General features: G+C 41.3%; 1 protein-coding gene across 1 annotated transcript in view; it reads right to left on the bottom strand.

Annotated features, from left to right (window-relative positions):
• SREK1 (splicing regulatory glutamic acid and lysine rich protein 1) overlaps positions 1-26,955 on the bottom strand; it is a gene marked incomplete in the record, with an annotated part of 208,720 nt that overhangs the window by 28,641 nt on the left and 153,124 nt on the right. Inside the window, 3 exon segments of the mRNA XM_053701343.1 lie at positions 6,401-6,542; positions 11,718-11,810; positions 12,783-12,929. Of these exon segments, the coding sequence (XP_053557318.1) occupies positions 6,401-6,542; positions 11,718-11,810; positions 12,783-12,929 (382 nt within the window).

Here is a 26,955-nt window from a genome sequence, read left to right as displayed (position 1 = left end):
ATTGCTAAGCTTCCTGATATTCACCGTTTTGTTCAGACTTTGATTCGTATCAAACCTGTTATTTAATCAATTTCTCCTCCTTGGAGTCTCAATTTGGTTTTAAAGATTTTGCAGGCTCCTCCTTTTGAGCCTATGCATTCTTTGGATATTAAACTACTTTCTTGGAAAGTTTTATTTCTTTTGGCTATTTCTTCTGCTAGAAGAGTTTCTGAATTGTCTAGTCTCTCTTGCGAGTCTCCTAATCTGATTTTCCATCCAGAAAAAGCTGTTTTGCAGACTTAGTTTACATTTTTGCCTAAGTTTGTGAATTCTATCATCAACAATATGGAATTATTGTTCCTTCCTTTTGTCCTAATCCTAAGAATTCTCCTGAAAGGTTTTTACATTCTTTGGATATATCCATCTATCTCACTTTGTTTATCCTGTTCCTCTTTTTTATGCTTTTTACTCCTTTTACACCTCACTAACTTGGCTATATGTTAAACTGAGGCATGAGTCAGGTGGGAGGTGTATTTGTAGGCATTTGGAGGTTTGGGAAACTTTGCCCCTTCTGGTAGGATCCCATACGTCACTAGCTTATGGACTCTTGGCACTATGAAAGAAATTAATTTATCAGGTAAGTGCTTACATAAATGATGTTATTAAGCCATTACAGCAACATTTCAGGGCACCTGGCCTTTTGTCAAGCTGATGACAAAGGGGCAGGAATTGGTGCTCTGTATTAATAAATTCTCAACACAAAAAAACAGAAAATAATCTGAGAAAAGAATACAGAATCATTGTGATCATTAATTGTTCTTATACTTATGTATCATTTAACAAATTTGAAAAACCAGTCTTATGGTGTGAATTAGTTATATGATGCACATCTATGTAGTCTTATGTTGACTCTTAAATGATTTTAATAAAAGTTAAGTTTTAATCATATTAAAGGGACAGTCTAGTTCAAAACAAACTGATTATTCAGATAGGGCATGTAATTTTAAACAATTTTCCAATTTACTTCTATCACCAATTTTGCTTTGTTCTCTTGGTATTCTTAGTTGAAAGCTAAATCTAGGAGGTTTACATGCTAATTTCTAAGCCCTTGAAGGCCGCCTCTTAGCTCAGGGCATTTTGAAAGTTTTTCCCCACTAGAGGGTGTTAGTTCATGTGTTTCATATAGATAACATTGTGCTCAAGTACATGGAGTTCCTAGGAGCCCACACTAATTGGCTAAAATGCAAGTCTGTCAAAAGAACTGAAATAAGGGGCAGTCTGCAGAGGCTTAGATACAAGATAATCACCGATTATTATCGCATATTAATATAACTGTGTTGGTTATGCAAAACTGGGGAATGTGTAATAACATAATTTATGCTTACCTGATAAATTTATTTCTCTTGTAGTGTGTTCAGTCCACGGGTCATCCATTACTTATGGGATATATTCTCCTTCCCAACAGGAAGTTGCAAGAGGATCACCCAAGCAGAGCTGCTATATAGCTCCTCCCCTCACATGTCATATCCAGTCATTCGACCGAAACAAGACGAGAAAGGAGAAACTATAGGGTGCAGTGGTGACTGGAGTTATAATTTAAAATTTAGAACCTGCCTCAAAAAGACAGAGCGGGCCGTGGACTGAACACACTACAAGAGAAATAAATTTATCAGGTAAGCATAAATTATGTTTTCTCTTGTTAAGTGTGTTCAGTCCACGGGTCATCCATTACTTATGGGATACCAATACCAAAGCTAAAGAACACGGATGATGGGAGGGACAAGGCAGGAACATTAAACAGAAGGAACCACTGCCTGTAGAACCTTTCTCCAAAAACAGCCTCCGAAGAAGCAAAAGTGTCAAATTTGTAAAATTTGGAAAAAGTATGAAGTGAAGACCAAGTTGCAGCCTTGCAAATCTGTTCAACAGAGGCCTCATTCTTAAAGGCCCAGGTGGAAGCCACAGCTCTAGTGGAATGAGCTGTAATTCTTTCAGGAGGCTGCTGTCCAGCAGTCTCATAGGCTAAACGTATTATGCTACGAAGCCAAAAATATAGAGAGGTAGCCGAAGCCTTTTGACCTCTCCTCTGTCCAGAGTAAACGACAAACAGAGAAGTTTGCCGAAAATCTTTAGTTGCCTGTAAGTAGAACTTCAGGGCACGGACCACGTCTAGATTATGCAAAAGACGTTCCTTCTTTGAAGAAGGATTAGGACATAATGATGGAACAACAATCTCTTGATTGATATTCCTGTTAGAAACAACCTTAGGTAAAAACCCAGGTTTAGTACGCAGGACTACCTTGTCTGAATGAAAGATCAGGTAAGGGGAATCGCAATGTAAGGCAGATAACTCAGAGACTCTTCGAGCCGAGGAAATAGCCATCAAAAACAGAACTTTCCAAGATAAAAGTTTAATATCAATGGAATGAAGGGGTTCAAACGGAACACCCTGAAGAACTTTAAGAACCAAGTTTAAGCTCCAAGGAGGAGCAACAGTTTTAAACACAGGTTTAATTCTAGTCAAAGCCTGACAAAAGGCTTGGACGTCTGGATTCTCTGCCAGACGCTTGTGTAAAAGAATAGACAGAGCAGAAATCTGTCCCTTTAGTGAACTAGCGGATAAGCCCTTTTCTAAACCCTCTTGTAGAAAGGACAATATCCTAGGAATCCTAACCCTACTCCATGAGTAACTCTTGGATTCACACCAATATAAATATTTACGCCATATTTTATGGTAAATTTTCCTGGTAACAGGTTTCCGAGCCTGTATTAATGTATCAATAACCGACTCCGAGAAGCCACGCTTTGATAGAATCAAGAGTTCAATCTCCATGCAGTCAGCCTCAGAGAAATTAGGTTTGGATGGTTGAAAGGACCCTGAATTAGAAGGTCCTGTCTCAGAGGCAGAGACCACGGTGGACAGGACGACATGTCCACTAGGTCTGCATACCAGGTCCTGCGTGGCCACGCAGGCGCTATCAGAATCACCAAAGCTCTCTCCTGTTTGATCTTGGCAATCAAACGAGGAAGCATCGGGAATGGTGGAAACACATAAGCCATGTTGAAGACCCAAGGGGCTGTCAGAGCATCTATCAGCACCGCTCCCGGGTCCCTGGACCTGGATCCGTAACAAGGAAGCTTGGCGTTCTGACGAGACGCCATGAGATCCAGATCTGGTTTGCCCCAACGATGAATCAGTTGAGCAAAGACCTCCGGATGAAGTTCCCACTCCCCCTGATGAAAAGTCTGGCGACTTAGAAAATCCGCCTCCCAGTTCTCCACGCCTGGGATGTAGATCGCTGACAGGTGGCAAGAGTGAGACTCTGCCCAGCGAATTATCTTCGAGACTTCCAACATCGCTAGGGAACTCCTGGTTCCCCCTTAATGATTGATGTAAGCCACAGTTGTGATGTTGTCCGACTGAAATCTGATGAACCTCAGTGTTGCTAACTGAGGCCAAGCTAGAAGAGCATTGAATATTGCTCTTAATTCTAGAATGTTTATCGGGAGGAGTTTCTCCTCCTGAGTCCACCCACGATCCCTGAGCCTTCAGGGAGTTCCAGACTGCTCCCCAGCCTAGTAGGCTGGCATCTGTTGTTACAATCGTCCAATCTGGCCTGCGAAGTCATTCCTTTGGACAGATGAACCCTTGATAACCACCAGAGAAGAGAATCTCTGGTCTTCTGGTCCAGATTTAACAAAGGAGACAGATCCGAATAATCCCCGTTCCTTTGATTTAGCATGCATAGTTGCAGCGGTCTGAGATGTAGGCGCGCAAATGGCACTATGTCCATTGCCGCGACCATTAAGCCGATTACTTCCATGCACTGAGCTACTGATGGACTTGGAATGGAGTGAAGGACACGGCAAGCATTGAGAATCTTTGATAACCTGGACTCCGTCAGGTAAATCTTCATCTCTACAGAATCTATAAGAGTCCCTAGAAAAGGGACCCTTGTGAGTGGTAACAGAGAACTCTTTTCCACGTTCACTTTCCACCCATGCGACCTCAGAAATGCTAGAACTATCTCTGTATGAGACTTTGCCTTTTGAAAACTTGACGCTTGTATCAGAATGTCGTCTAGGTACGGAGCCACCGCTATGCTTCGTGGTCTTAGTACCGCCAGAAGTGAGCCCAGAACCTTTGTAAAAATTCTCGGGGCCGTAGCCAACCCGAAGGGAAGAGCTACAAACTGGTAATGCCTGTCTAGAAAGGCAAACCTTAGGTACCGATAATGATCTCTGTGAATCGGTATGTGAAGGTAGGCATCCTTTAAATCCACTGTGGTCATATATTGACCCTCTTGGATCATGGGTAGGATGGTCCGAATGGTTTCCATCTTGAACGATGGAACCCGTGTCACAATCATTCAGAGCCGCTAACACCTCCCCTAGTAACACGCGGAGGTTCTCAAGCTTAAATTTAAAATTTGAAATTTCTGAATCCGGTCTCCCCGAATCAGAACCGTCACCCACAGAATGAAGCTCTCCGTCCTCATGTTCTGCATATTGTGACGCAGTATCAGACATGGCTCTCGTGTCATCGGCGCGCTCTGTCCTTAACCCAGAGCTGTCGCACTTGCCTCTTAACTCTGGCATATTGTATAAAACCTCTTTCATAACATTAGCCATATCATGTAAAGTGATTTGTAAGGGCCTTGATGTACTTGGCGCCTCAATCTCACGCACCTCCCGAGCGGGAGACGAAGGTACTGACACGTGAGGAGAGTTAGACGGCATAACTTCCCCCTCGTTGTCTGGTGATAATTTCTTTATCGGTACAGATTGACTTTTATTCAAAGTAATATCAATACAATTGGTACACATATTTCGATTGGGCTCCACATCGGCTTTTAAACATAATGAACAAGCAGATTCCTCTGTATCAGACATGTTTAAACAGACTAGCAATGAAGCTAGCAAGCTTGGAAATTACTTTCAATAAGTTTACAAGCAATCTAAAAAACGCTGCAGCGCTTTTCTAAAAACACAGTTGAATAACAAAGAACCAATTCAGTTATAGTCAACAATTCTTTAAATGTATTAATTAGCAGAGGATTGCACCCGTTAGCAAAAGGATGATTAACCCCTCAGTACCCAAAAAAACGGTTATCAAATTAAGATTTAACGTTTTTATCACAGTCAAACACACTGTCACAGGTCTGCTGTGACTGATTACCTCCCTCAAAAACGAATTTTGAAGATCACTGAGCTCTCTAGAGACGTCCTGGATCAAGGAGGAAGAAGCAGGAAGACTGTATTCAAATTTTAACTGCGCAACAAAGCGCTAAAAAAAAACCCTCCCACTCATATACAACAGTGGGAGACCTGATATAACGGTTTCTATGCAGAAATATACGTTAGCCATGTGGAAAAAAATTCATGCCCAAAAGGATTTATCACCAAAGTACCTCACAAAACGAATAACATGCCAGTAAACGTTTTAATGTCATACAAAGTTATCACTAAGCCTGCTACCAGTCGCTTCCACTGCAGATAAGGCTTAAGCATTATTTCAGTATTAACAGTATTTTCTCAGTCAAATTCTAGTCCCTAGAAAATAACTCTACTGTGCATACATTTATCAGCCTGATACCAGTCACTACTACTGCATTTAAGGCTGTACTTACATCATACGGGTAACAGCAGTGTTTTCTTAGTCAATTCCATTCCCAGAAAATATTGTACTGCACATACCTCATTTGCGGGAGACCCCGCATGCTATTCCCATGTTCTGAAGTTACCCCACTCCTCAGAATGTTGAGAACAGCCAGTGGATCTTAGTTACGCCTGCTAAGATAATAGAAAACGCAGGCAGTTTCTTCTTCCAAATACTGCCTGAGATAGAAAAACAGCACACTCCAGTGCCATTTAAAATAACAAACTTTTGATTGAAGAATAATTAAGTAAAAACTCCAACTCCTCCCGCGACCTCCTTCTTTGTTGAGGGTTGCAAGAGAATGACTGGATATGACATGTGAGGGGAGGAGCTATATAGCAGCTCTGCTTGGGTGATCCTCTTGCAACTTCCTGTTGGGAAGGAGAATATATCCCATAAGTAATGGATGACCCGTGGACTGAACACACTTAACAAGAGAAAAAGGGATTATTTATCTTTTAAAACAATAAATATTCTGGTGTAGACTGTCCCTTTAAATCAAGACAGGAATTTTTAGCTGGGAGTGCGATTCTGTATTCTAGAGTTGTACACAACATTCAAAAATATCTCTTACTGCTGGCAATACCCTTTTCCTATACAAACAAGCATCCTACTGGCCCTTCCCAGTTGTGCTTTATTGGAATAAACACAATCCAGGAGACCAGGCTTATGTATAAACAAATATATTTCTAATAACACACACAAATGAATGTAAGCATATGTCCTACATATTAATATAAATGAAATAGAACTAATGCTTACCCTTGACTTAGTGTCATATTTATCAGAAGTTTCTTTTAATTTGTTGTCTTTGCTACTGTTTTTCTTGGATGTGGGACGATCCCGTTCTCTCCGATTACCACTGTGATCTCTGTCTCTCCTCCTTTTCTCTTTCTTGCTTTTGCTTTAAAATAAATGCAGAAATGGAAGTTCGAAAATAGCAGAAACCCACTGAAAACCATGAAGTCAGCAGCACTAATAACTCAATAAAAGAGACAGTTTACCCCAAAATTGTCTCCTACTTAATTTGTTACCAAAGATCCAATGTACCTGCTGGAGTGTATTAAATTGTATACATGTAGCTCGGCATTTGAAATAGCCGATTTAGCCTATGGTATCCCCACCTATACTGAATGTTTCTATAGACAGGCAATATAAACACAACCGGTGGGATGTAGAAGAGAACTAATAAAAAAACATAATTTATGTAAGAACTTACCTGATAAATTCATTTCTTTCATATTAGCAAGAGTCCATGAGCTAGTGACGTATGGGATATACATTCCTACCAGGAGGGGCAAGGTTTCCCAAACCTCAAAATGCCTATAAATACACCCCTCACCACACCCACAATTCAGTTTAACGAATAGCCAAGAAGTGGGGTGATAAAAAAGTGCGAAAGCATATCAAATAAGGAATTGGAATAATTGTGCTTTATACAAAAATCATAACCACCCCAAAAAAAGGGCGGGCCTCATGGACTCTTGCTAATATGAAAGAAATGAATTTATCAGGTAAGTTCTTACATAAATTATGTTTTCTTTCATGTAATTAGCAAGAGTCCATGAGCTAGTGACGTATGGGATAATGATTACCCAAGATGTGGATCTTTCCACGCAAGAGTCACTAGAGAGGGAGGGATAAAATAAAGACAGCCAATTCCTGCTGAAAATAATCCACACCCAAAATAAAGTTTAATGAAAAACATAAGCAGAAGATTCAAACTGAAACCGCTGCCTGAAGTACTTTTCTACCAAAAACTGCTTCAGAAGAAGAAAATACATCAAAATGGTAGAATTTAGTAAAAGTATGCAAAGAGGACCAAGTTGCTGCTTTGCAAATCTGAACAATCGAAGCTTCATTCCTAAACGCCCAGGAAGTAGAAACTGACCTAGTAGAATGAGCTGTAATCCTTTGAGGCGGAGATTTACCCGACTCAACATAGGCAAGATGAATTAAAGATTTCAACCAAGATGCCAAAGAAATGGCAGAAGCTTTCTGGCCTTTTCTAGAACCAGAAAAGATAACAAATAAACTAGAAGTCTTTCGGAAAGACTTAGTAGCTTCAACATAATATTTCAAAGATCTAACAACATCCAAAGAGTGCAATGATTTCTCCTTAGAATTCTTAGGATTAGGACATAATGAAGGAACCACAATTTCCCTACTAATGTTGTTACAATTCACAACTTTAGGTAAAAATTCAAAAGAAGTTCGCAACACTGCCTTATCCTGATGAAAAATCAGAAAAGCAGACTCACAAGAAAGAGCAGATAATTCAGAAACTCTTCTGGCAGAAGAGATTGCCAAAAGGAACAAAACTTTCCAAGAAAGTAATTTAATGTCCAATGAATGCATAGGTTCAAACGGAGGAGCTTGAAGAGCCCCCAGAACCAAATTCAAACTCCAAGGAGGAGAAATTGACTTAATGACAGGTTTTATACGAACCAAAGCTTGTACAAAACAATGAATATCAGGAAGATTAGCAATCTTTCTGTGAAAAAGAACAGAAAGAGCAGAGATTTGTCCTTTCAAAGAACTTGCGGATAAACCTTTATCTAAACCATCCTGAAGAAACTGTAAAATTCTCGGAATTCTAAAAGAATGCCAAGAAAAATGATGAGAAAGACACCAAGAAATATAAGTCTTCCAGACTCTATAATATATCTCTCTGGATACAGATTTACGAGCCTGTAACATAGTATTAATCACAGAGTCAGAGAAACCTCTTTGACCAAGAATCAAGCGTTCAATCTCCATACCTTTAAATTTAAGGATTTGAGATCCTGATGGAAAAAAGGACCTTGCGACAGAAGGTCTGGTCGTAGCGGAAGAGTCCACGGATGGCAAGAGGCCATACGGACAAGATCCGCATACCAAAACCTGTGAGGCCATGCCGGAGCTACCAGCAGAACAAACGAGCATTCCTTCAGAATCTTGGAGATTACTCTTGGAAGAAGAACTAGAGGCGGAAAGATATAAGCAGGATGATACTTCCAAGGAAGTGATAATGCATCCACTGCTTCCGCCTGAGGATCCCGGGATCTGGACAGATACCTGGGAAGTTTCTTGTTTAGATGAGACGCCATCAGATCTATTTCTGGAAGCTCCCACATTTGAACAATCTGAAGAAATACCTCTGGGTGAAGAGACCATTCGCCCGGATGCAACGTTTGGCGACTGAGATAATCCGCTTCCCAATTGTCTATACCTGGGATATGAACCGCAGAGATTAGACAGGAGCTGGATTCCGCCCAAACCAGAATTCGAGATACTTCTTTCATAGCCAGAGGACTGTAAGAATCATGATCTGTTACTTGTTGTGCTAAAGTCTCCAACCAAAAAGTTGAAGCTGCAGCAACATCAGCCAAAGATATAGCAGGTCTAAGAAGATTACCTGAACACAGATAAGCTTTTCTTAGAAAGGATTCAATTTTCCTATCTAAAGGATCTTTAAACGAAGTACCATCTGACGTAGGAATAGTAGTACGTTTAGCAAGGGTAGAAATAGCCCCATCGACTTTAGGGATTTTGTCCCAAAATTCTAATCTGTCAGACGGCACAGGATATAATTGCTTAAAACGTTTAGAAGGAGTAAATGAATTACCCAATTTATCCCAAAAGCGACACCAGAACACTACTCAGCGCTAGGTATAGATATTAAGCCTCAAAGAATGAAAAATATTAATTATTAAAATTAAAATACAACTATGTGCTGAAATACTGAATCATAAAAAATACACCTAAGTACTGAAATACTGAGTCAGATTGTCTCATACGGCTATTGAGAAGCAACTTTCATAAGTTCTGCAAAATTTGCTTTCATAAGTTCTGCATAATTAGTCTTCCTTGTAAAAAGTTCCAATAGCCAGACAGTACCTTTTGTCTCACAAAATTGAGTGATTTTATTCTGCTTCTTTTTTTGATGGAATCGTTTTCAATCCTGTTGATAGCTTCCAAGCGGATCCTTTTTCCTTTTTGCTCCCTCTCTGCTGCTCCTTTAAATCCCCTCTTTCTCAAGGGATTGTGGGATCCAGGATCCAAAGTAGATAGACAGAAAAAACAAAAGCGCAAAAGAGAGAGGATTCAAGTGCAATTATAACACAAATTAGCGCAGATAAGTGATAAATCTACTCACCAGATGTATGATAAAAAAATGCCTTTATTTATTCACAAGGATAAAACACTTTGTTTCCGTGCACAGCACTCACAGACCACAGGTGACTGGTAACTGGAAGTTTGAAATGGCAAGTGTAAACTTGCGGCAGGGTTTTCCGGACAGCCCGCCCTCAGTATTACAGTCCTGTTTATCCCATTCTCTGGAAATTACTTCAGAAATAGCATTAGGAACAGGAAAAACTTCTGGAATAACCACAGGAGATTTAAATACCTTATCTAAACGTTTAGAATTAGTATCAAGAGGACCAGAATCCTCTATTTCTAAAGCAATTAGTACTTCTTTAAGTAAAGAACGAATAAATTCCATTTTAAATAAATATGAAGATTTATCAGCATCAATCTATGAGACAGAATCCTCTGAACTAGAAGAGTCATCAGAATCAGAATGATGATGTTCATTTAAAAATTCATCTGTAGAGAGAGAAGTTTTAAAAGATTTTTTATGTTTACTAGAAGGAGAAATAACAGACATAGCCTTCTTGATGGATTCAGAAACAAAACAGGAACATTCTGCACCTTAGATGTTGAGGGAACTGCAACAGGCAATGGTACATTACTAAAGGAAATATTATCTGCTTTAACAAGTTTGTCATGACAATTAATACAAACAACAGCCGGAGGAATAGCTACCAAAAGTTTACAGCAGATACACTTAGCTTTGGTAGTTCCAGCACTAGACAGCGATTTTCCTGAAGTATCTTCTGACTCAGATGCAACGCGAGACATCTTGCAATATGTAAGAGAAAAAACAACATATAAAGCAAAATTGATCAAATTCCTTAAATGACAGTTTCAGGAATGGGAAAAAATGCCAATAAACAAGCTTCTAGTAACCAGAAGCAAAGAAAAAATGAGACTGAAATAATGTGGAGACAAAAGCGACGCCCATATTTTTGACGCCACATCCGGAACGCCGACATTTTTGGCGCAAAATGACGCAACTTCCGGCAACACGTATGACGCCGGAAACAGATAAGATTTTTTGCGCCAAAAAAGTCAGTGCCAAGAATGACGCAATAAAATAACAGCCCACAGGGAAAAAAAGTCAAATTTTTAAGGTAAGAAAAAATGATTGATTCAAATGCATTATCCCAAATATGAAACTGACTGTCTGAAAATAAGGAATGTTGAACATTCTGAGTCAAGGCAAATAAATGTTTGAATACATATATTTAGAACTTTATAAATAAAGTGCCCAACCATAGCTTAGAGTGTCACAGAAAATAAGATTTACTTACCCCAGGACACTCATCTACATGTTTGTAGAAAGCCAAACCAGTACTGAAACGAAAATCAGCAGAGGTAATGGTATATAAATAAGAGTATATCGTCGATCTGAAAAGGGAGGTAAGAGATGACTCTCTACGACCGATAACAGAGAACCTATGAAATAGACCCCGTAGAAGGAGATCACTGCATTCAAATAGGCAATACTCTCCTCACATCCCTCTGACATTCACTGCACGCTGAGAGGAAAACCGGGCTCCAACTTGCTGCGGAGCGCATATCAACGTAGAATCTAGCACAAACTTACTTCACCACCTCCATAGGAGGCAAAGTTTGTAAAACTGAATTGTGGGTGTGGTGAGGGGTGTATTTATAGGCATTTTGAGGTTTGGGAAACTTTGCCCCTCCTGGTAGGAATGTATATCCCATACGTCACTAGCTCATGGACTCTTGCTAATTACATGAAAGAAATATATTTAAAAACCGCAGGAGGCAGTCGTAAAAGATTTTAAAGATATATAGAAGAAATGCACTCAAAACAATGTCCAAAGAATTTCTTCCTAATAATGGCAGCAAAAAGACTCTACCTTCAGTATATAACCCATATTAATAACACATGAGATTAATAGACGAGTGAAAACTATTCAAGTAAGTAACAAAAATTCCACAATACCTCCTGGGAGATGGAGATCTAGAAGATCTCTTAACAGATTTGGAGCTTTTAGGAGACTTGGAAAAACTCCGACTCCTCCTCTTGCGTCTTTCCCTGAAACACAGGAGTTTATATTAATACTTTACATGTTTAGACAGCAAACCTCGAACACAATTTACCCTAATTAAAAAACAAACATAACAATAATGTACTTGGTAACTAATGCCTCAGATAACTAGCTCAGTAACCACATGCATACAAAGGGGCACCGACCTCCATCATGACAGGTGGTTTACCACATGTATTTGTAATGTACAGTATTTTATTCTTTATTTGACCCTCTCCCACGGAGGGCAGAAATCCTTTCAAGTGCATTGCAATCCTCTCAGTTAAATACAGGCCAACATCAGCAACATTCTAAACTGCTGCCCCTTTGAAATGACTTGGTAATCAACCTATCATTTAGGTGGCATGCCACTATGTGACAGACTGATACGACTTATTTTGTGCATAATTTTAAAGGGGAGTATCACAAGTGGCATTTCAAATTGGTAACAAAACCATATATCCCTTATGGAAAAACGTTCAAAGCGGAATGTATTAAACAAAAGGATTATTACAATTGTTCTTTACCTTCTTTATGATGTATTAAATGACGAACCATACATGGAAAATAAAACAAGCAGATCTCAAACATTTCTGATTTGGATTATCCTCAGTTCCCCTTAAAATATTTATGTGAAAGCCCTGATTTATATCTTCATATGACTGGGACATAGATTCCAATAACAGAACAGTGACATTTTAAATAATAAAACCAAATGAGAAATTAACCTGATAGATATTCAAAAAAAATTCTTTTTCATCTATTCACTTTAAACAGGGGATGTGACACCCTATAATGTCTAGGCAAAAAGCCAAAATCACTGACTTTCAGATAATCAGACAGTTTAGAGGGGGGGGTGTTAAATAAACTGTCCAAATTAAACAAGTCAATCAACCAGATAAATATATAAAGAAAAAAGCTGTATATACACAATTATATTAAAAAAAATACACCCACACCGTTAAGAGGAAATATCAAACCTGCTAATGCTTCTAGACCTTCTGGAAGAACTATAACCCTTAGAGCGACTTCTTGACCGTTTCTCTTTTCTCTTCTTGTCGTTTTTCTCTTTTGCCCTCTCTTTTTCTCTAACTTTACTCTTATATTCTTTGTCTTTCTTTCTGTCTCTGTCATTAAAAACATTTAAAGCAAAATTAATACAAAAAACATCACGTTACTAGAAGCAACACACACTTTCAATACATATAATCTACAAAAACACACAAAAATCTATCTAGTTTAAGCTCCATGCACACACAAATACAACACTTATTTTACATTTAGTACATTTAGTACAAGATAAAATACTAAACTAGAATTACATGTATGTATTTTGTTCATTAGCTCAGTTGCGCTTACACTAACCCACATTCCAGGTCCCTTTATAAACTATTTTCTTTACAAGACAGGTGAAAGCACATAAATAGGCTAGTTGTCATATTACAGTGAAGGATGGAGAAATGAATGCTTAAGTATACAGACTAAGTAATTGACTTCAAGGAACATAACAGAATAAACTAACAAGTTTCTAAATATATAATGCAGCCAAAGTTTACTGGCAAAATGGTTTCTAGTTTAAACCCCATTAACACCTTTAATTCAGGCATAGATTAATTTGCAGAATGGAATATATAGAGCCATAGCTTCAGCAGAATGCACTCACACGTGCAGGGTAGGGGGCAGTAACAAGACATCTGACTGAAGCAGTGTACAGTATATAATGTGCACTGCTTCCCTAAGCACAACAGAAGTTTTCACAAAGCATGTGAGATCATCCCTATTGAAACGAGATTGTGGCATAGATTCAACAAGGTGTTGAAAACATTCCTCAGAGATTTTGGTCCATATTGACATGATAGTATCACGCCGTTCCACCACATCCCAAAGGCGTTCTACTGGATTGAGATCTGGTGACTGTGGAGGCCATTGGAGTAAAGTGAACTCATTGTCATGTTCAAGAAACCAGTTTGAGATGATTTGAGCTTTTTTGACATGGTGCATTATCCTGCTGGAAGTAGCCATCAGAAGATGGGTACACTGTAGTCATAAAGGGATGGACATGGTCAGCATTGCAACAATACTCAGGTATGTTGTAGCGTTTAAACAATGCTCAATTGGTTCTAAGGGGCTCAAAGTGTACCAAGAAAATATACCCCACACCATTACACCACCAGCCTGAACCATTGATCCAAGGCAGGATGGATCCATGCTTTCATGTTGTCTACGCCAAATTCTGACCCTACCATCTGAATGTCGCAGATGAAAGACTCAGACCGGAGCAACATTTTTCCAATCTTCTATTGTCCAAGTTTGGCGAGTCTGTGTGAATTGTAGCTTCAGTTTCCTGTTCTTAGCTGACAGGAGTGGAACCCGGTGTGGTCTTCTGCTGCGTTAGCCCATCTGCTTCAAGGCTCGACGTGTTTTGCGTCCAGATATGGTATTCTGCATACCTTGGTTGTATTGAGTGGGTATTTGAGTTACTGCTGACTTTCAATCATCTCAAACCAATCAGCCCAGTCTCCTCTGACCTCAACAAGGCATTTTCGTACGTTCACTGGATATTTTCTCTTTTTTGGACGATTCTCTGTAAACCCTAGAGATAGTTGTGCGTGAAAATCCCAGTAGATCATCAGTTTTTTTAAATAATCAGACCAGCCCGTCTGGCACCAACAACCATGCCACATTCAAAGTCACCTAAATCCCCTTTCCTCCCCATACTGATGCTCAATTTGAACTTCAACAAGTCGTCTTCACCACATCTAGATGCCTAAATGCATTGAGTTGCTGCAATGTGAATGGCTGATTAGCAATTTGTGTTACCAAGCAATTTAACAGGTGTACCTAATAAAGTGGCCGTTAAGTGTATACATATATCAATCTCCATGTGTATGTATGTATGTATGTATGTATGTATGTATATCTATATATGTATCTATATATCTATATATGTTGATCTATATATGTATATCTATATATCTATAGTTTTCTGAAGCTAGGCCAATATTGAAAAATCAGATGCACTGCATTTGAATATATAGATTACACACACACATACATACATATAAGAAAATGTATGCTTACCTGATAAATTTGTTTCTTTTTAGACACGATGAGTCCACGGATCATCATCCTTACTTGTGGTATATCGCCTCCTGGTCAGCAGGAGGAGGCAAAGAGCACCACAGCAGAGCTGTTAAATAGCTCCTCCCTTCCCTCCCACTCCAGTCATTCGACCGAAGTTAGGAAGAGAAAGGAAAAGCCAAGGTGCAGAGGGGTCTGAAGTTTACAAAAAACAACAACCTGTCTTAAAAGAACAGGGTGGGCCGTGGACTCATCGTGTCTAAAAAGAAACAAATTTATCAGGTAAGCATAAATTTTCTTTACTTTTTAAAGACACAATGAGTCCACCGTCATCATCCATCAAGACCAAGTTGCAGCCTTGCAAATCTGTTCCACAGAAGCTTCATTTTTGAATGCCCATGAGGAAGTGGAATGAGCCGTAATTCTTTCAGGAGGTTGCTGTCCAGCAGTCTCATATGCAAATCGGATGATACTCCTCAACCAAAAAGAAAGAGGTAGCCGTAGCTTTCTGACCCCTACGTTTTCCAGAAAAAAACTACAAACAGAGAAGAAGACTGACGAAAGTCTTTAGTCGCTTGTAAGTAAAACTTCAAAGCACGGACTACGTCCAAATTATGAAGAAGTCTTTCCTTCTGAGGAGGAGGAGGATTAGGACACAAGGAAGGAACAACAATCTCCTGATTAATGTTCCTGTCTGAAACAACCTTAGGAAGAAACCCCAGTTTAGTACGTAAAACTACTTTATCCGAATGGAAAATAAGGTAAGGTGAATTGTACTGCAACGCCGAAAGCTCAGACCCTCTGATCCTAACCAGGGCCTGACAAAAGGATTGAACATCTGGGACATCAGCCAGACGTTTGTGTAACAAAATAGATAAGGCAGAGATCTGACCCTTTAGGAACTTGCCGATAAACCTTTCTCCAATCCTTCTTGGAGAAAAGACAAAATTCTGGGAATCCTAACTCTACTCCATGAGTAGCCTTTGGATTCACCCCAATAAAGATATTTACGCCATATCTTATAGTAAATCTTTCTAGTTACAGGCTTACGCGCCTGAATCAAGGTTTCTATGACCGAATCAGAAAAACCCTGCATGAACTAAGCGTTCAATCTCCAAGCAGTCAGTTTCAGATAAATTAGATTTGGATGAAGGAAGGGACCTTGAATGAGAAGATCCTTTCTTAATGACAGTCTCCAAGGTGGCAGGGATGACATGTCCGCCAGGTCGGCATACCAAATCCTGCGAGGCCACGCCGGAGCAATGAGGATCACTGATGCCTTCTCATGCTTGATTCGAGCAATGACCCGAGGAAGAAGAGATAATCCCTTCTCCAAACCTTCTTGGAGAAAAGACAATATTCTAGGAATCCTCAGAGAAACCACGCTTTGATAGAATCAGGCGTTCAATCTCCAAGCAGTCAGACGCAGAGAAATTAGATTTGGATGTGTGAACAGACCTTGGATTAGAAGGTCCTGCCTCATTGGCAGAGTCCATGGTAGAACCGAGGACTTGTCCACTAGGTCTGCATACCAAGTCCTGCGTGGCCATGCAGGTGCTATCAGAATCCCCGAAGCCCTCTCCTGCTTTATTCTGGCAAAACCGGATTGAAAAAACATCAAAACCAGTAAAAAAGATTTTCAGCACTTTGCTACAGCTCTGCTGTGGCTCCTACCTGCCCTTCAGAACAATTTGTGGGGGGAAAAAACTTCTTTTACAGCCCTCAAACACAGCAGGAACCTCTGGAGAAGCAGTTAGAAGTCTCAGAGGAAAAGAAACTGCACAACTGAGGCGCAAAAATAGGCCCCTCCCACTTCACTCAATGTTTTGAGGCCTAACAGACAAACACTATAGTGTCTCTAAATTAACCATGTGGGTTAGAAAACTCAAAAACAAGCCACAATGACCCCTTTAGTCCCTTCAAAAAAACATAATTTATGCTTACCTGATAAATTTATTTCTCTTGTAGTGTATCCAGTCCACGGATCATCCATTACTTGTGGGATATTCTCCTTCCCAACAGGAAGTTGCAAGAGGATCACCCACAGCAGAGCTGCTATATAGCTCCTCCCCCAGCTGTCATATCCAGTCATTCGACCGAAAACCAACAGAGAAAGGAGAAACCATAGGGTGCAGTGGTGACTGTAGTTTAATTAAAATTTAGACCTGCCTTAAAAGGACAGGGCGGGCCGTGGACTGGATACACTACAAGAGAAATAAATTTATCAGGTAAGCATAAATTATGTTTTCTCTTGTTAAGTGTATCCAGTCCACGGATCATCCATTACTTGTGGGATACCAATACCAAAGCTAAAGTACACGGATGATGGGAGGGACAAGGCAGGATTAAGCGGAAGGAACCACTGCCTGAAGAACCTCCCAAAAACAGCCTCCGAAGAAGCAAAAGTATAAAATTTTTAAAATTTGGAAAAGGTGTGAAGCGAAGACCAAGTCGCGGCCTTGCAAATCTGTTCAACAGAGGCCTCATTTTTAAAGGCCCAGGTGGAAGCCACAGCTCTAGTAGAATGAGCTGTAATCCTTTCAGGGGGCTGCTGTCCAGCAGTCTCATAGGCTAGGCGTATTACGCTCCGAAGCCAAAAGGAAAGAGAGGTTGCCGAAGCTTTTTGACCTCTCCTCTGTCCAGAGTAAACGACAAACAGGGAAGATGTTGGACGAAAATCCTTAGTAGCTTGTAAGTAAAACTTCAAGGCACGGACTACGTCCAGATTATGTAAAAGACGTTCCTTCTTTGAAGAAGGATTAGGACACAATGATGGAACAACAATCTCTTGATTGATATTCTTGTTAGAAACCACCTTAGGTAAAAACCCAGGTTTGGTATGCAGAACTACCTTATCGGCATGAAAAATCAGATAAGGAGAATCACATTGTAAGGCAGATAGCTCAGAGACTCTCCGAGCCGAGGAAATAGCCATCAAAAACAGAACTTTCCAAGATAAAATTTTAATATCAATGGAATGAAGGGGTTCAAATGGAACTCCTTGAAGAACCTTAAGAACCAAGTTTAAGCTCCACGGGGGAGCAACAGGTTTAAACACAGGCTTAATTCTAACCAAAGCCTGGCAAAATGCCTGGACGTCTGGAACCTCTGCCAGACGCTTGTGCAAAGGAATAGACAGAGCAGAAATCTGTCCCTTTAAGGAACTAGCTGATAATCCTTTGTCCAAGCCCTCTTGGAGAAAGGACAATATTCTAGGAATCCTAACCTTACTCCATGAGTAATTCTTGGATTCACACCAATAAAGATATTTACTCCATATCTTGTGGTAGATTTTCCTGGTAACAGGCTTTCGTGCCTGTATTAAAGTATCAATGACTGACTCGGAGAAGCCACGCTTTGATAGAATCAAGCGTTCAATCTCCATGCAGTCAGTCTCAGAGAAATTAGATTTGGATGATTGAAAGGACCTTGTATCAGAAAGTCCTGTCTTAGAGGCAGAGTCCATGGTGGAAAGGATGACATGTCCACTCGGTCTGCATACCAAGTCCTGCGTGGCCACACAGGCGCAATCAGAATCACTGATGCTCTCTCCTGTTTGATTTTGGCAATCAGTCGAGGGAGCAGAGGAAACGGTGGAAACACATAAGCCAGGTTGAAGAACCAAGTCGCTGCTAGAGCATCTATCAGCGTTGCTTCTGGGTCCCTGGACCTGGATCCGTAACAAGGAAGCTTGGCGTTCTGGCGAGACGCCATGAGATCCAACTCTGGTTTGCCCCAACGATGAATCAATTGAGCAGACACCTCCGGATGGAGTTCCCACTCCCCGGATGGAAAGTCTGACGACTTAGAAAATCCGCCTCCCAGTTCTCCACGCCTGGGATATGGATTGCTGACAGGTGGCAAGAGTGGTACTCTGCCCAGCGAATTATTTTTGAGACATCTAACATCGCTAGGGAACTCCTGCTTCCCCCTTGATGGTTGATGTAAGCCACAGTCGTGATGTTGTCCGACTGAAATCTGATGAACCTCAGTGTTGCTAACGGAGGCCAAGCCAGAAGAGCATTGAATATCGCTCTTAACTCCAGAATATTTATTGGAAGGAGTTTCTCCTCCTGAGTCCACGATCCCTGTGCCTTCAGGGAGTTCCAGACTGCACCCCAACCTAGAAGGCTGGCATCTGTTGTTACAATTGTCCAATCTGGCCTGCGAAAGGTCATAACCTTGGACAGGTGTACCCGAGACAACCATCAGAGAAGAGAATCTCTGGTCTCTTGATCCAGATTTAGCAGAGGGGACGAATCTGTGTAATCCCCATTCCACTGACTCAGCATGCATAATTGCAGCGGTCTGAGATGAAGGCGCGCAAATGGCACTATGTCCATTGCCGCTACCATTAAGCCGATTACCTCCATACACTGAGCTACCGAAGGGCGCGGAATGGAGTGAAGAACACGGCAAGCATTTAGATGTTTTGATAACCTGGACTCCGTCAGGTAAATTTTCATTTCTACAGAATCTATAAGAGTCCCTAAGAAGGAGACTCTTGTGAGTGGGGATAGAGTACTCTTTTCCTCGTTCACTTTCCACCCGTGCGACCTCAGGAATGCCAGAACTATCTCTGTATGAGACTTGGCAACTTGAAAGCTTGACGCCTGTATCAGGATGTCGTCTAGATACGGAGCCACCGATATGCCTCGCGGTCTTAGAACCGCCAGAAGTGAGCCCAGAACCTTTGTAAAGATTCTCGGGGCTGTAGCCAACCCGAAGGGAAGAGCTACAAATTGGTAATGCCTGTCTAGAAAGGCAAACCTTAGAAACCGATGATGATCTTTGTGAATCGGTATGTGAAGGTAGGCATCCTTTAAGTCCACTGTGGTCATGTACTGACCTTCTTGGATCATGGGTAGGATGGTCCGAATAGTTTCCATTTTGAAAGATGGAACTCTGAGTAATTTGTTTAAGATCTTTAGATCCAAAATTGGTCTGAAGGTTCCCTCTTTTTTGGGAACCACAAACAGATTCGAATAAAAACCCTGTCCTTGTTCCGTCCGCGGAACTGGATGGATCACTCCCATAATTTGGAGGTCTTGCACACAGCGTAGGAATGCCTCTTTCTTTATCTGATTTGCAGATAGCCTTGAAAAATGAAATCACCCTTGTGGAGGGGAAGCTTTGAAGTCCAGAAGATATCCCTGAGATATGATCTCCAACGCCCAGGGATCCTGAACATCTCTTGCCCACGCCTGGGCGAAGAGAGAAAGTATGCCCTCTACTAGATTCGTCGCCGGATAGGGGGCCGTTCCTTCATGCTGACTTAGAGGCAGCAGCAGGCTTTCTGGCCTGCTTGCCTTTGTTCCAGGACTGGTTAGGTTTCCAGGCCTGCTTAGATTGAGCTTCCTTGAAGCGGAGGAAGTTGATGCTGCACCTGCCTTGAAATTTCGAAAGGCACGAAAATTAGACTGTTTGGCCTTTGCTTTGGCCCTGTCCTGAGGAAGGGTGTGACCCTTACCTCCAGTAATGTCAGCAATAATTTCCTTCAAACCAGGCCCGAATAAGGTCTGCTCCTTGAAAGGAATGTTGAGTAATTTAGACTTCGAAGTCACGTCAGCTGACCAGGATTTAAGCCATAGCGCCCTACGCGCTTGGATGGCGAATCTGGAATTCTTAGCCGTTAGTTTAGTCAAATGAACAATGGCATCAGAAACAAATGAGTTAGCTAGCTTAAGTGTTCTAAGCTTGTCAATAATTTCAGTCAATGGAGCTGTATGGATGGCCTCTTCCAGGGCCTCAAACCAGAATGCCGCCGTGGCCATGACAGGCGCAATGCATGCAAGGGGCTGTAAAATAAAACCTTGTTGAATAAACATTTTCTTAAGGTAACCCTCCAATTTTTTATCCATTGGATCTGAAAAAGCACAACTGTCCTCAACCGGGATAGTAGTACGCTTTGCTAAAGTAGAAACTGCTCCCTCCACCTTAGGGACCGTCTGCCATAAGTCCCGTGTAGTGGCGTCTATTGGAAACATTTTTCTAAATATAGGAGGTGGGGAAAAAGGCACACCCGGTCTATCCCACTCCTTGCTAATAATTTCTGTAAGCCTTTTAGGTATAGGAAAAACATCAGTACACACCGGCACCGCATAGTATTTATCCAGCCTACACAATTTCTCTGGTACTGCAACTGTGTTACAGTCATTCAGAGCAGCTAATACCTCCCCAAGCAACACACGGAGGTTCTCAAGCTTAAATTTAAAATTAGAAATCTCTGAATCAGGTTTCTCCGAATCAGAGATGTCACCCACAGACTGAAGCTCTCCGTCCTCATGATCTGCATATTGTGACGCAGTATCAGACATGGCCCTTACAGCATCTGCGCGCTCTGTATTTCTCCTAACCCCAGAGCAACTGCGCTTGCCTCTTAATTCAGGCAACCTGGATAATACCTCTGACAGGGTATTATTCATGATTGCAGCCATGTCCTGCAAGGTAATCGCTATGGGCATCCCTGATGTAATTGGCCCCATATTAGCGTGCATCCCCTGAGCGGGAGGGGAAAGGTCTGACACGTGGGGAGAGTTAGTCGGCATAACTTCCCCCTCGTCAGAATCTTCTGGTGATATTTCTTTTACATTTAAAGACTGATCTTTACTGTTTAAGGTGAAACCAATACATTTAGTACACATTCTCCTATGGGGCTCCACCATGGCTTTCAAACATAATGAACAAGTAGTTTCCTCTGTGTCAGACATGTTTAACCCCTTAACGACCGAGGACGTGCAGGGTACGTCCTCAAAAAAAAGGCAGTTAACGCCTGAGGACGTACCCTGCACGTCCTCTGTGTGGAAAGCAGCTGGAAGCGATCCTGCTCGCTTCCAGCTGCTTTCCGGTTATTGCAGTGATGCCTCGATACAGAGGCATCCTGCAATAACATTTTTAAGCCATCCGGTGCAGAGAGAGCCACTCTGTGGCCCTCTCTGCACCAGAGATCGGTGGCTTACTTCATTGGTGGGTGGGAGCCGGACCGGGAGGCGGCCATCGATGGCCCTCGTGATGTGGAGGGGGGCGGGATCGTGGGCGGGGATGCGAGGGGGCGCGCACTGACGCGCGCACGGGAGGGTGGGGGCGGGCGCGTGCACGGGGAGGGAGCGGGTGGGAACCGCTACACACAGAAATTTTTTGGTAGGAAAATGAAAACAAACACTTAAATTAAATAAACAAATCAGAGAAAAACTACAATCAGTTAGGTGGTGGGGGTTGGTCTGTGGGGAGGGGGAAGCTACACTACAGAAAAACCGGGCAAAATAATACAAAACCCCATATTTTTTTGCAAACTGGGTACTGGCAGACAGCTGCCAGTACCCAAGATGGCCCCAATTAAGGCAGAGGGGAGGCTTAGAGAGCGGTTTTGGGGGGGGATCAGGGAGGTTAGGGGCTAAGGGGGGGATCCTACACAGTAGCATATGTAAATATGCTAAAAAAATGTTTTATTATTTTTAAAAACCCTTTTATTTTAGTACTGGCAGACTTTCTGCCAGTACTTAAGATGGCGGGGACAATTGTGGGGTGGGGGAGGGAAGGGAGCTGTTTGGGAGGGATCAGGGGGTGGGATGTGTCAGGTGGGAGGCTGATCTCTACACTAAAGCTAAAATTAACCCTGCAAGCTCCCTACAAACTCCCTAATTAACCCCTTCACTGCTAGCCATAATACACGTGTGAGGCGCAGCAGCATTTAGCGGCCTTCTAATTACCAGAAAGCAACGCCAAAGTCATATATGTCTGCTATTTCTGAACAAAGGGGATCCCAGAGAAGCATTTACAACCATTTATGCCATAATTGCACACGCTGTTTGTAAATGATTTCAGTGAGAAACCTAAAATTGTGAAAAATTTAACTTTTTTTAATTTGATCGCATTTGGCGGTGAAATGGTGGCATGAAATATACCAAAATGGGCCTAGATCAATACTTGGGGTCGTCTACTACACTACACTAAAATTAACCCTACAAGCTCCCTAATTAACCCCTTAACTGCTGGGCATAATACACGTGTGGTGCGCAGTGGCATTTAGCGGCCTTCTAATTACCAAAAAGCAACGCCAAAGCCATATATGCCTGCTATTTCTGAACAAAGGGGATCCCAGAGAAGAATTTACAACCATTTATGCCATAATTGCACAAGCTGTTTGTAAATAATTTCAGTGAGAAACCGAAAGTTTGTGAAAAAATTTGTGAAAAAGTGAACAATTTTTTGTATTTAATCGCATTTGGCGGTGAAATGGTTGTATGAAATATACCAAAATTGGCCTAGATCAATACTTTGGGATGTCTACAAAAAAAAAATATATACATGTCAATGGCTATTCAGGGATTCCTGACAGATATCAGTGTTCCAATGTAACTAGCGCTAATTTTGAAAAAAATTGGTTTGGAAATAGCAAAGTGCTACTTGTATTTATTGCCCTATAACTTGCAAAAAAAGCAAACAATATGTAAACATTGGGTATTTCTAAACTCAGGACAAAATTTAGAAACTATTTAGCATGGGTGTTTTTTGGTGGTTGTAGATATGTAACAGATTTTGGGGGTCAAAGTTAGAAAAAGTGTGTTTTTTTTTACATTTTTCCTCATATTTTATAATTTTTTTATAGTAAATTATAAGATATGATGAAAATAATGGTATCTTTAGAAAGTCCATTTAATTGCGAGAAAAACGGTATATAATGTGTGGGTACAGTAAATGAGCAAGAGGAAAATTACAGCTAAACACAAACACTGCAAAAATGTAAAAATAGCCTTAGTCCCAAACGGACAGAAAATGAAAAAGTGCTGTGGTCATTAAGGGGTTAAACAGACTAGCAATGAGACTAGCAAGCTTGGAAAAAACTTTAAACAAGTTTACAAGCAATATAAAAAACGTTACTGCACCTTTAGGAAACACAAATTTTGTCAAAATTTGAAATAACAGTGAAAAAAGGTAGTTACACTAACGAAATTTTTACAGTGTATGTAACAAGTTAGCAGAGCATTGCCCCATCTTGCAAATGGATGATTAACCCCTTAATACCCAAAACTGAAAAATAAATGACAAAAACGTTTTTTGTTTTTTTTTCCAGTCACAACAACTGCCACAGCCCTACTGTGGCTTTTTACCTCCCTCAAAAACGACTATGAAGCCTTTTGAGCCCTCCAGAGATGTCCTGGATCATGCAGGAAGAAGCTGGATGTCTGTGTCTGTAATTTTTGCTGTGCAAAAAAACGGCAAAATAGGCCCCTCCCACTCATATTACAACAGTGGAAAGCCTAAGGAAACTGTTTCTAGGCAAAATTCAAGCCAGCCATGTGTAAAAAAACTAGGCCCCAATAAGTTTTATCACCAAATACATATAAAAACAATTAAACATGCCAGCAAACGTTTTATATTACATTTTTATAAGAGTATGTATCTCTATTAATAAGCCTGATACCAGTCTCTCTCACTGCATTTAAGGCTTTACTTACATTAGTTCGGTATCAGCAGCATTTTCTAGCAAATTCCATCCCTAGAAAAATATTTTAACTGCACATACCTTATTGCTGGAAAACCTGCACGCCATTCCCTCTCTGAAGTTACCTCACTCCTCAGAATATGTGAGAACAGCCATGGATCTTAGTTACTTCTGCTAAGATCATAGAAAACGCAGGCAGATTCTTCTTCTAAATACTGCCTGAGATAAACAGTACACTCCGGCACCATTTAAAAATAACAAACTTTTGATTGAAGAATAAACTAAGTATAAAACACCACACTCCTCTTACGACCTCCATCTTGGTTGAGGCTTGCAAGAGAATGACTGGATATGACAGCTGGGGGAGGAGCTATATAGCAGCTCTGCTGTGGGTGATCCTCTTGCAACTTCCTGTTGGGAAGGAGAATATCCCACAAGTAATGGATGATCCGTGGACTGGATACACTTAACAAGAGAAAACATAATTGCATCATTCACTGAATAAACAAAAATGTTTTTTCCTAACAGTGTCACCAGTAACTGAGCCCTTCATGCAAGCTGAAATTCCTATCCAAGTGTCTGAATACAGCTTACCCTTGCCTCATGGGGATATTGCCAGCCTTTTCTAGAAATAACAGTCTGTCTAGAAAAAATAGACTGAACATACCTTAATGCAGTTTAGCCTGCAAACTGTTCCCCCAACTGAAGTTTTCCTGTACTCTTCAGCCCTTGTCAGAACAGAAGTGGATCTTAGTTACAAAATGCTAAGATCATCATCCTCCTTGCAGAAATCTTCATCCCTTTTCTGCCAGAGAGTAAATAGTACACACCGGTAGCATTTAAAAATAAACTTTTGCTTGAGAAAATAAAAACCTTTTTGTCACCACACTCCTCTTTGCCCTTCCTAGCAGTTAAGCAGGCAGAGAGAATGACTGGTGGGTGGAGCCAAGGGGGGAGCTATATAGGCAGCTCTGCTGTGGGTGCTCTCTCTGCCACTTCCTGTAGGGGAGGAGAATATCCCACAAGTAAGGATGAATCCGTGGACTCGATACATCTTACAAGAGAAATAACAGAATTTATGCTTACCTGATAAATTACTTTCTCCAACGGTGTGTCCGGTCCACGGCGTCATCCTTACTTGTGGGATATTCTCTTCCCCAACAGGAAATGGCAAAGAGCCCAGCAAAGCTGGTCACATGATCCCTCCTAGGCTCCGCCTTCCCCAGTCATTCGACCGACGTAAAGGAGGAATATGCATAGGAGAAATCATCTGATACCGTGGTGACTGTAGTTAGAGAAAATAATTCATCAGACCTGATTAAAAAACCAGGGCGGGCCGTGGACCGGACACACCGTTGGAGAAAGTAATTTATCAGGTAAGCATAAATTCTGTTTTCTCCAACATAGGTGTGTCCGGTCCACGGCGTCATCCTTACTTGTGGGAACCAATACCAAAGCTTTAGGACACGGATGATGGGAGGGAGCAAATCAGGTCACCTAGATGGAAGGCACCACGGCTTGCAAAACCTTTCTCCCAAAAATAGCCTCAGAAGAAGCAAAAGTATCAAATTTGTAAAATTTGGTAAAAGTGTGCAGTGAAGACCAAGTCGCTGCCTTACATATCTGATCAACAGAAGCCTCGTTCTTGAAGGCCCATGTGGAAGCCACAGCCCTAGTGGAGTGAGCTGTGATTCTTTCAGGAGGCTGCCTTCGGACACAAAGAAGGTACAACTATCTCCTGGTTAATATTTTTGTTAGAAACAACTTTCGGAAGGAAACCAGGTTTAGTACGCAAAACCACCTTATCTGCATGGAACACCAGATAAGGAGGAGAACACTGCAGAGCAGATAACTCTGAAACTCTTCTAGCAGAAGAAATTGCAACCAAAAACAAAACTTTCCAAGATTATAACTTAATATCTACGGAATGTAAAGGTTCAAACGGAACCCCTTGAAGAACTGAAAGAACTAAATTGAGACTCCAAGGAGGAGTCAAAGGTTTGTAAACAGGCTTGATTCTAACCAGAGCCTGAACAAAAGCCTGAACATCTGGCACAGCCGCCAGCTTTTTGTGAAGTAAAACAGATAAAGCAGAAATCTGTCCCTTCAAAGAACTTGCAGATAATCCTTTCTCCAAACCCTCTTGTAGAAAGGATAGAATCTTAGGAATTTTTATCCTGTTCCATGGGAATCCTTTCGATTCGCACCAACAGATATATTTCTTCCATACTTTATGGTAAATTTTTCTAGTTACAGGCTTTCTAGCCTGAATAAGAGTATCAATGACAGAATCTGAGAACCCACGCTTTGATAAAATCAAGCGTTCAATCTCCAAGCAGTCAGTTGGAGTGAGGCCAGATTCGGATGTTCGAACGGACCTTGAACAAGAAGGTCCCGTCTCAAAGGTAGCTTCCATGGTGGAGCCGATGACATAAACCAGGTCTGCATACCAAGTTCTGCGTGGCCACGCAGGAGCTATCAAGATCACCGAAGCCCTCTCCTGATTGATCCTGGCTACCAGCCTGGGAATGAGAGGAAACGGTGGGAATACATAAGCTAGGTTGAAGGTCCAGGGCGCTACTAGTGCATCTACTAGAGTCGCCTTGGGATCCCTGGATCTGGACCCG

The sequence above is a fragment of the Bombina bombina genome, chromosome 2, assembly GCF_027579735.1.
Source record: "Bombina bombina isolate aBomBom1 chromosome 2, aBomBom1.pri, whole genome shotgun sequence".
In the NCBI taxonomy this organism is placed as follows: domain Eukaryota; kingdom Metazoa; phylum Chordata; class Amphibia; order Anura; family Bombinatoridae; genus Bombina; species Bombina bombina.
This window is presented reverse-complemented; position numbering and strand designations above follow the sequence as displayed.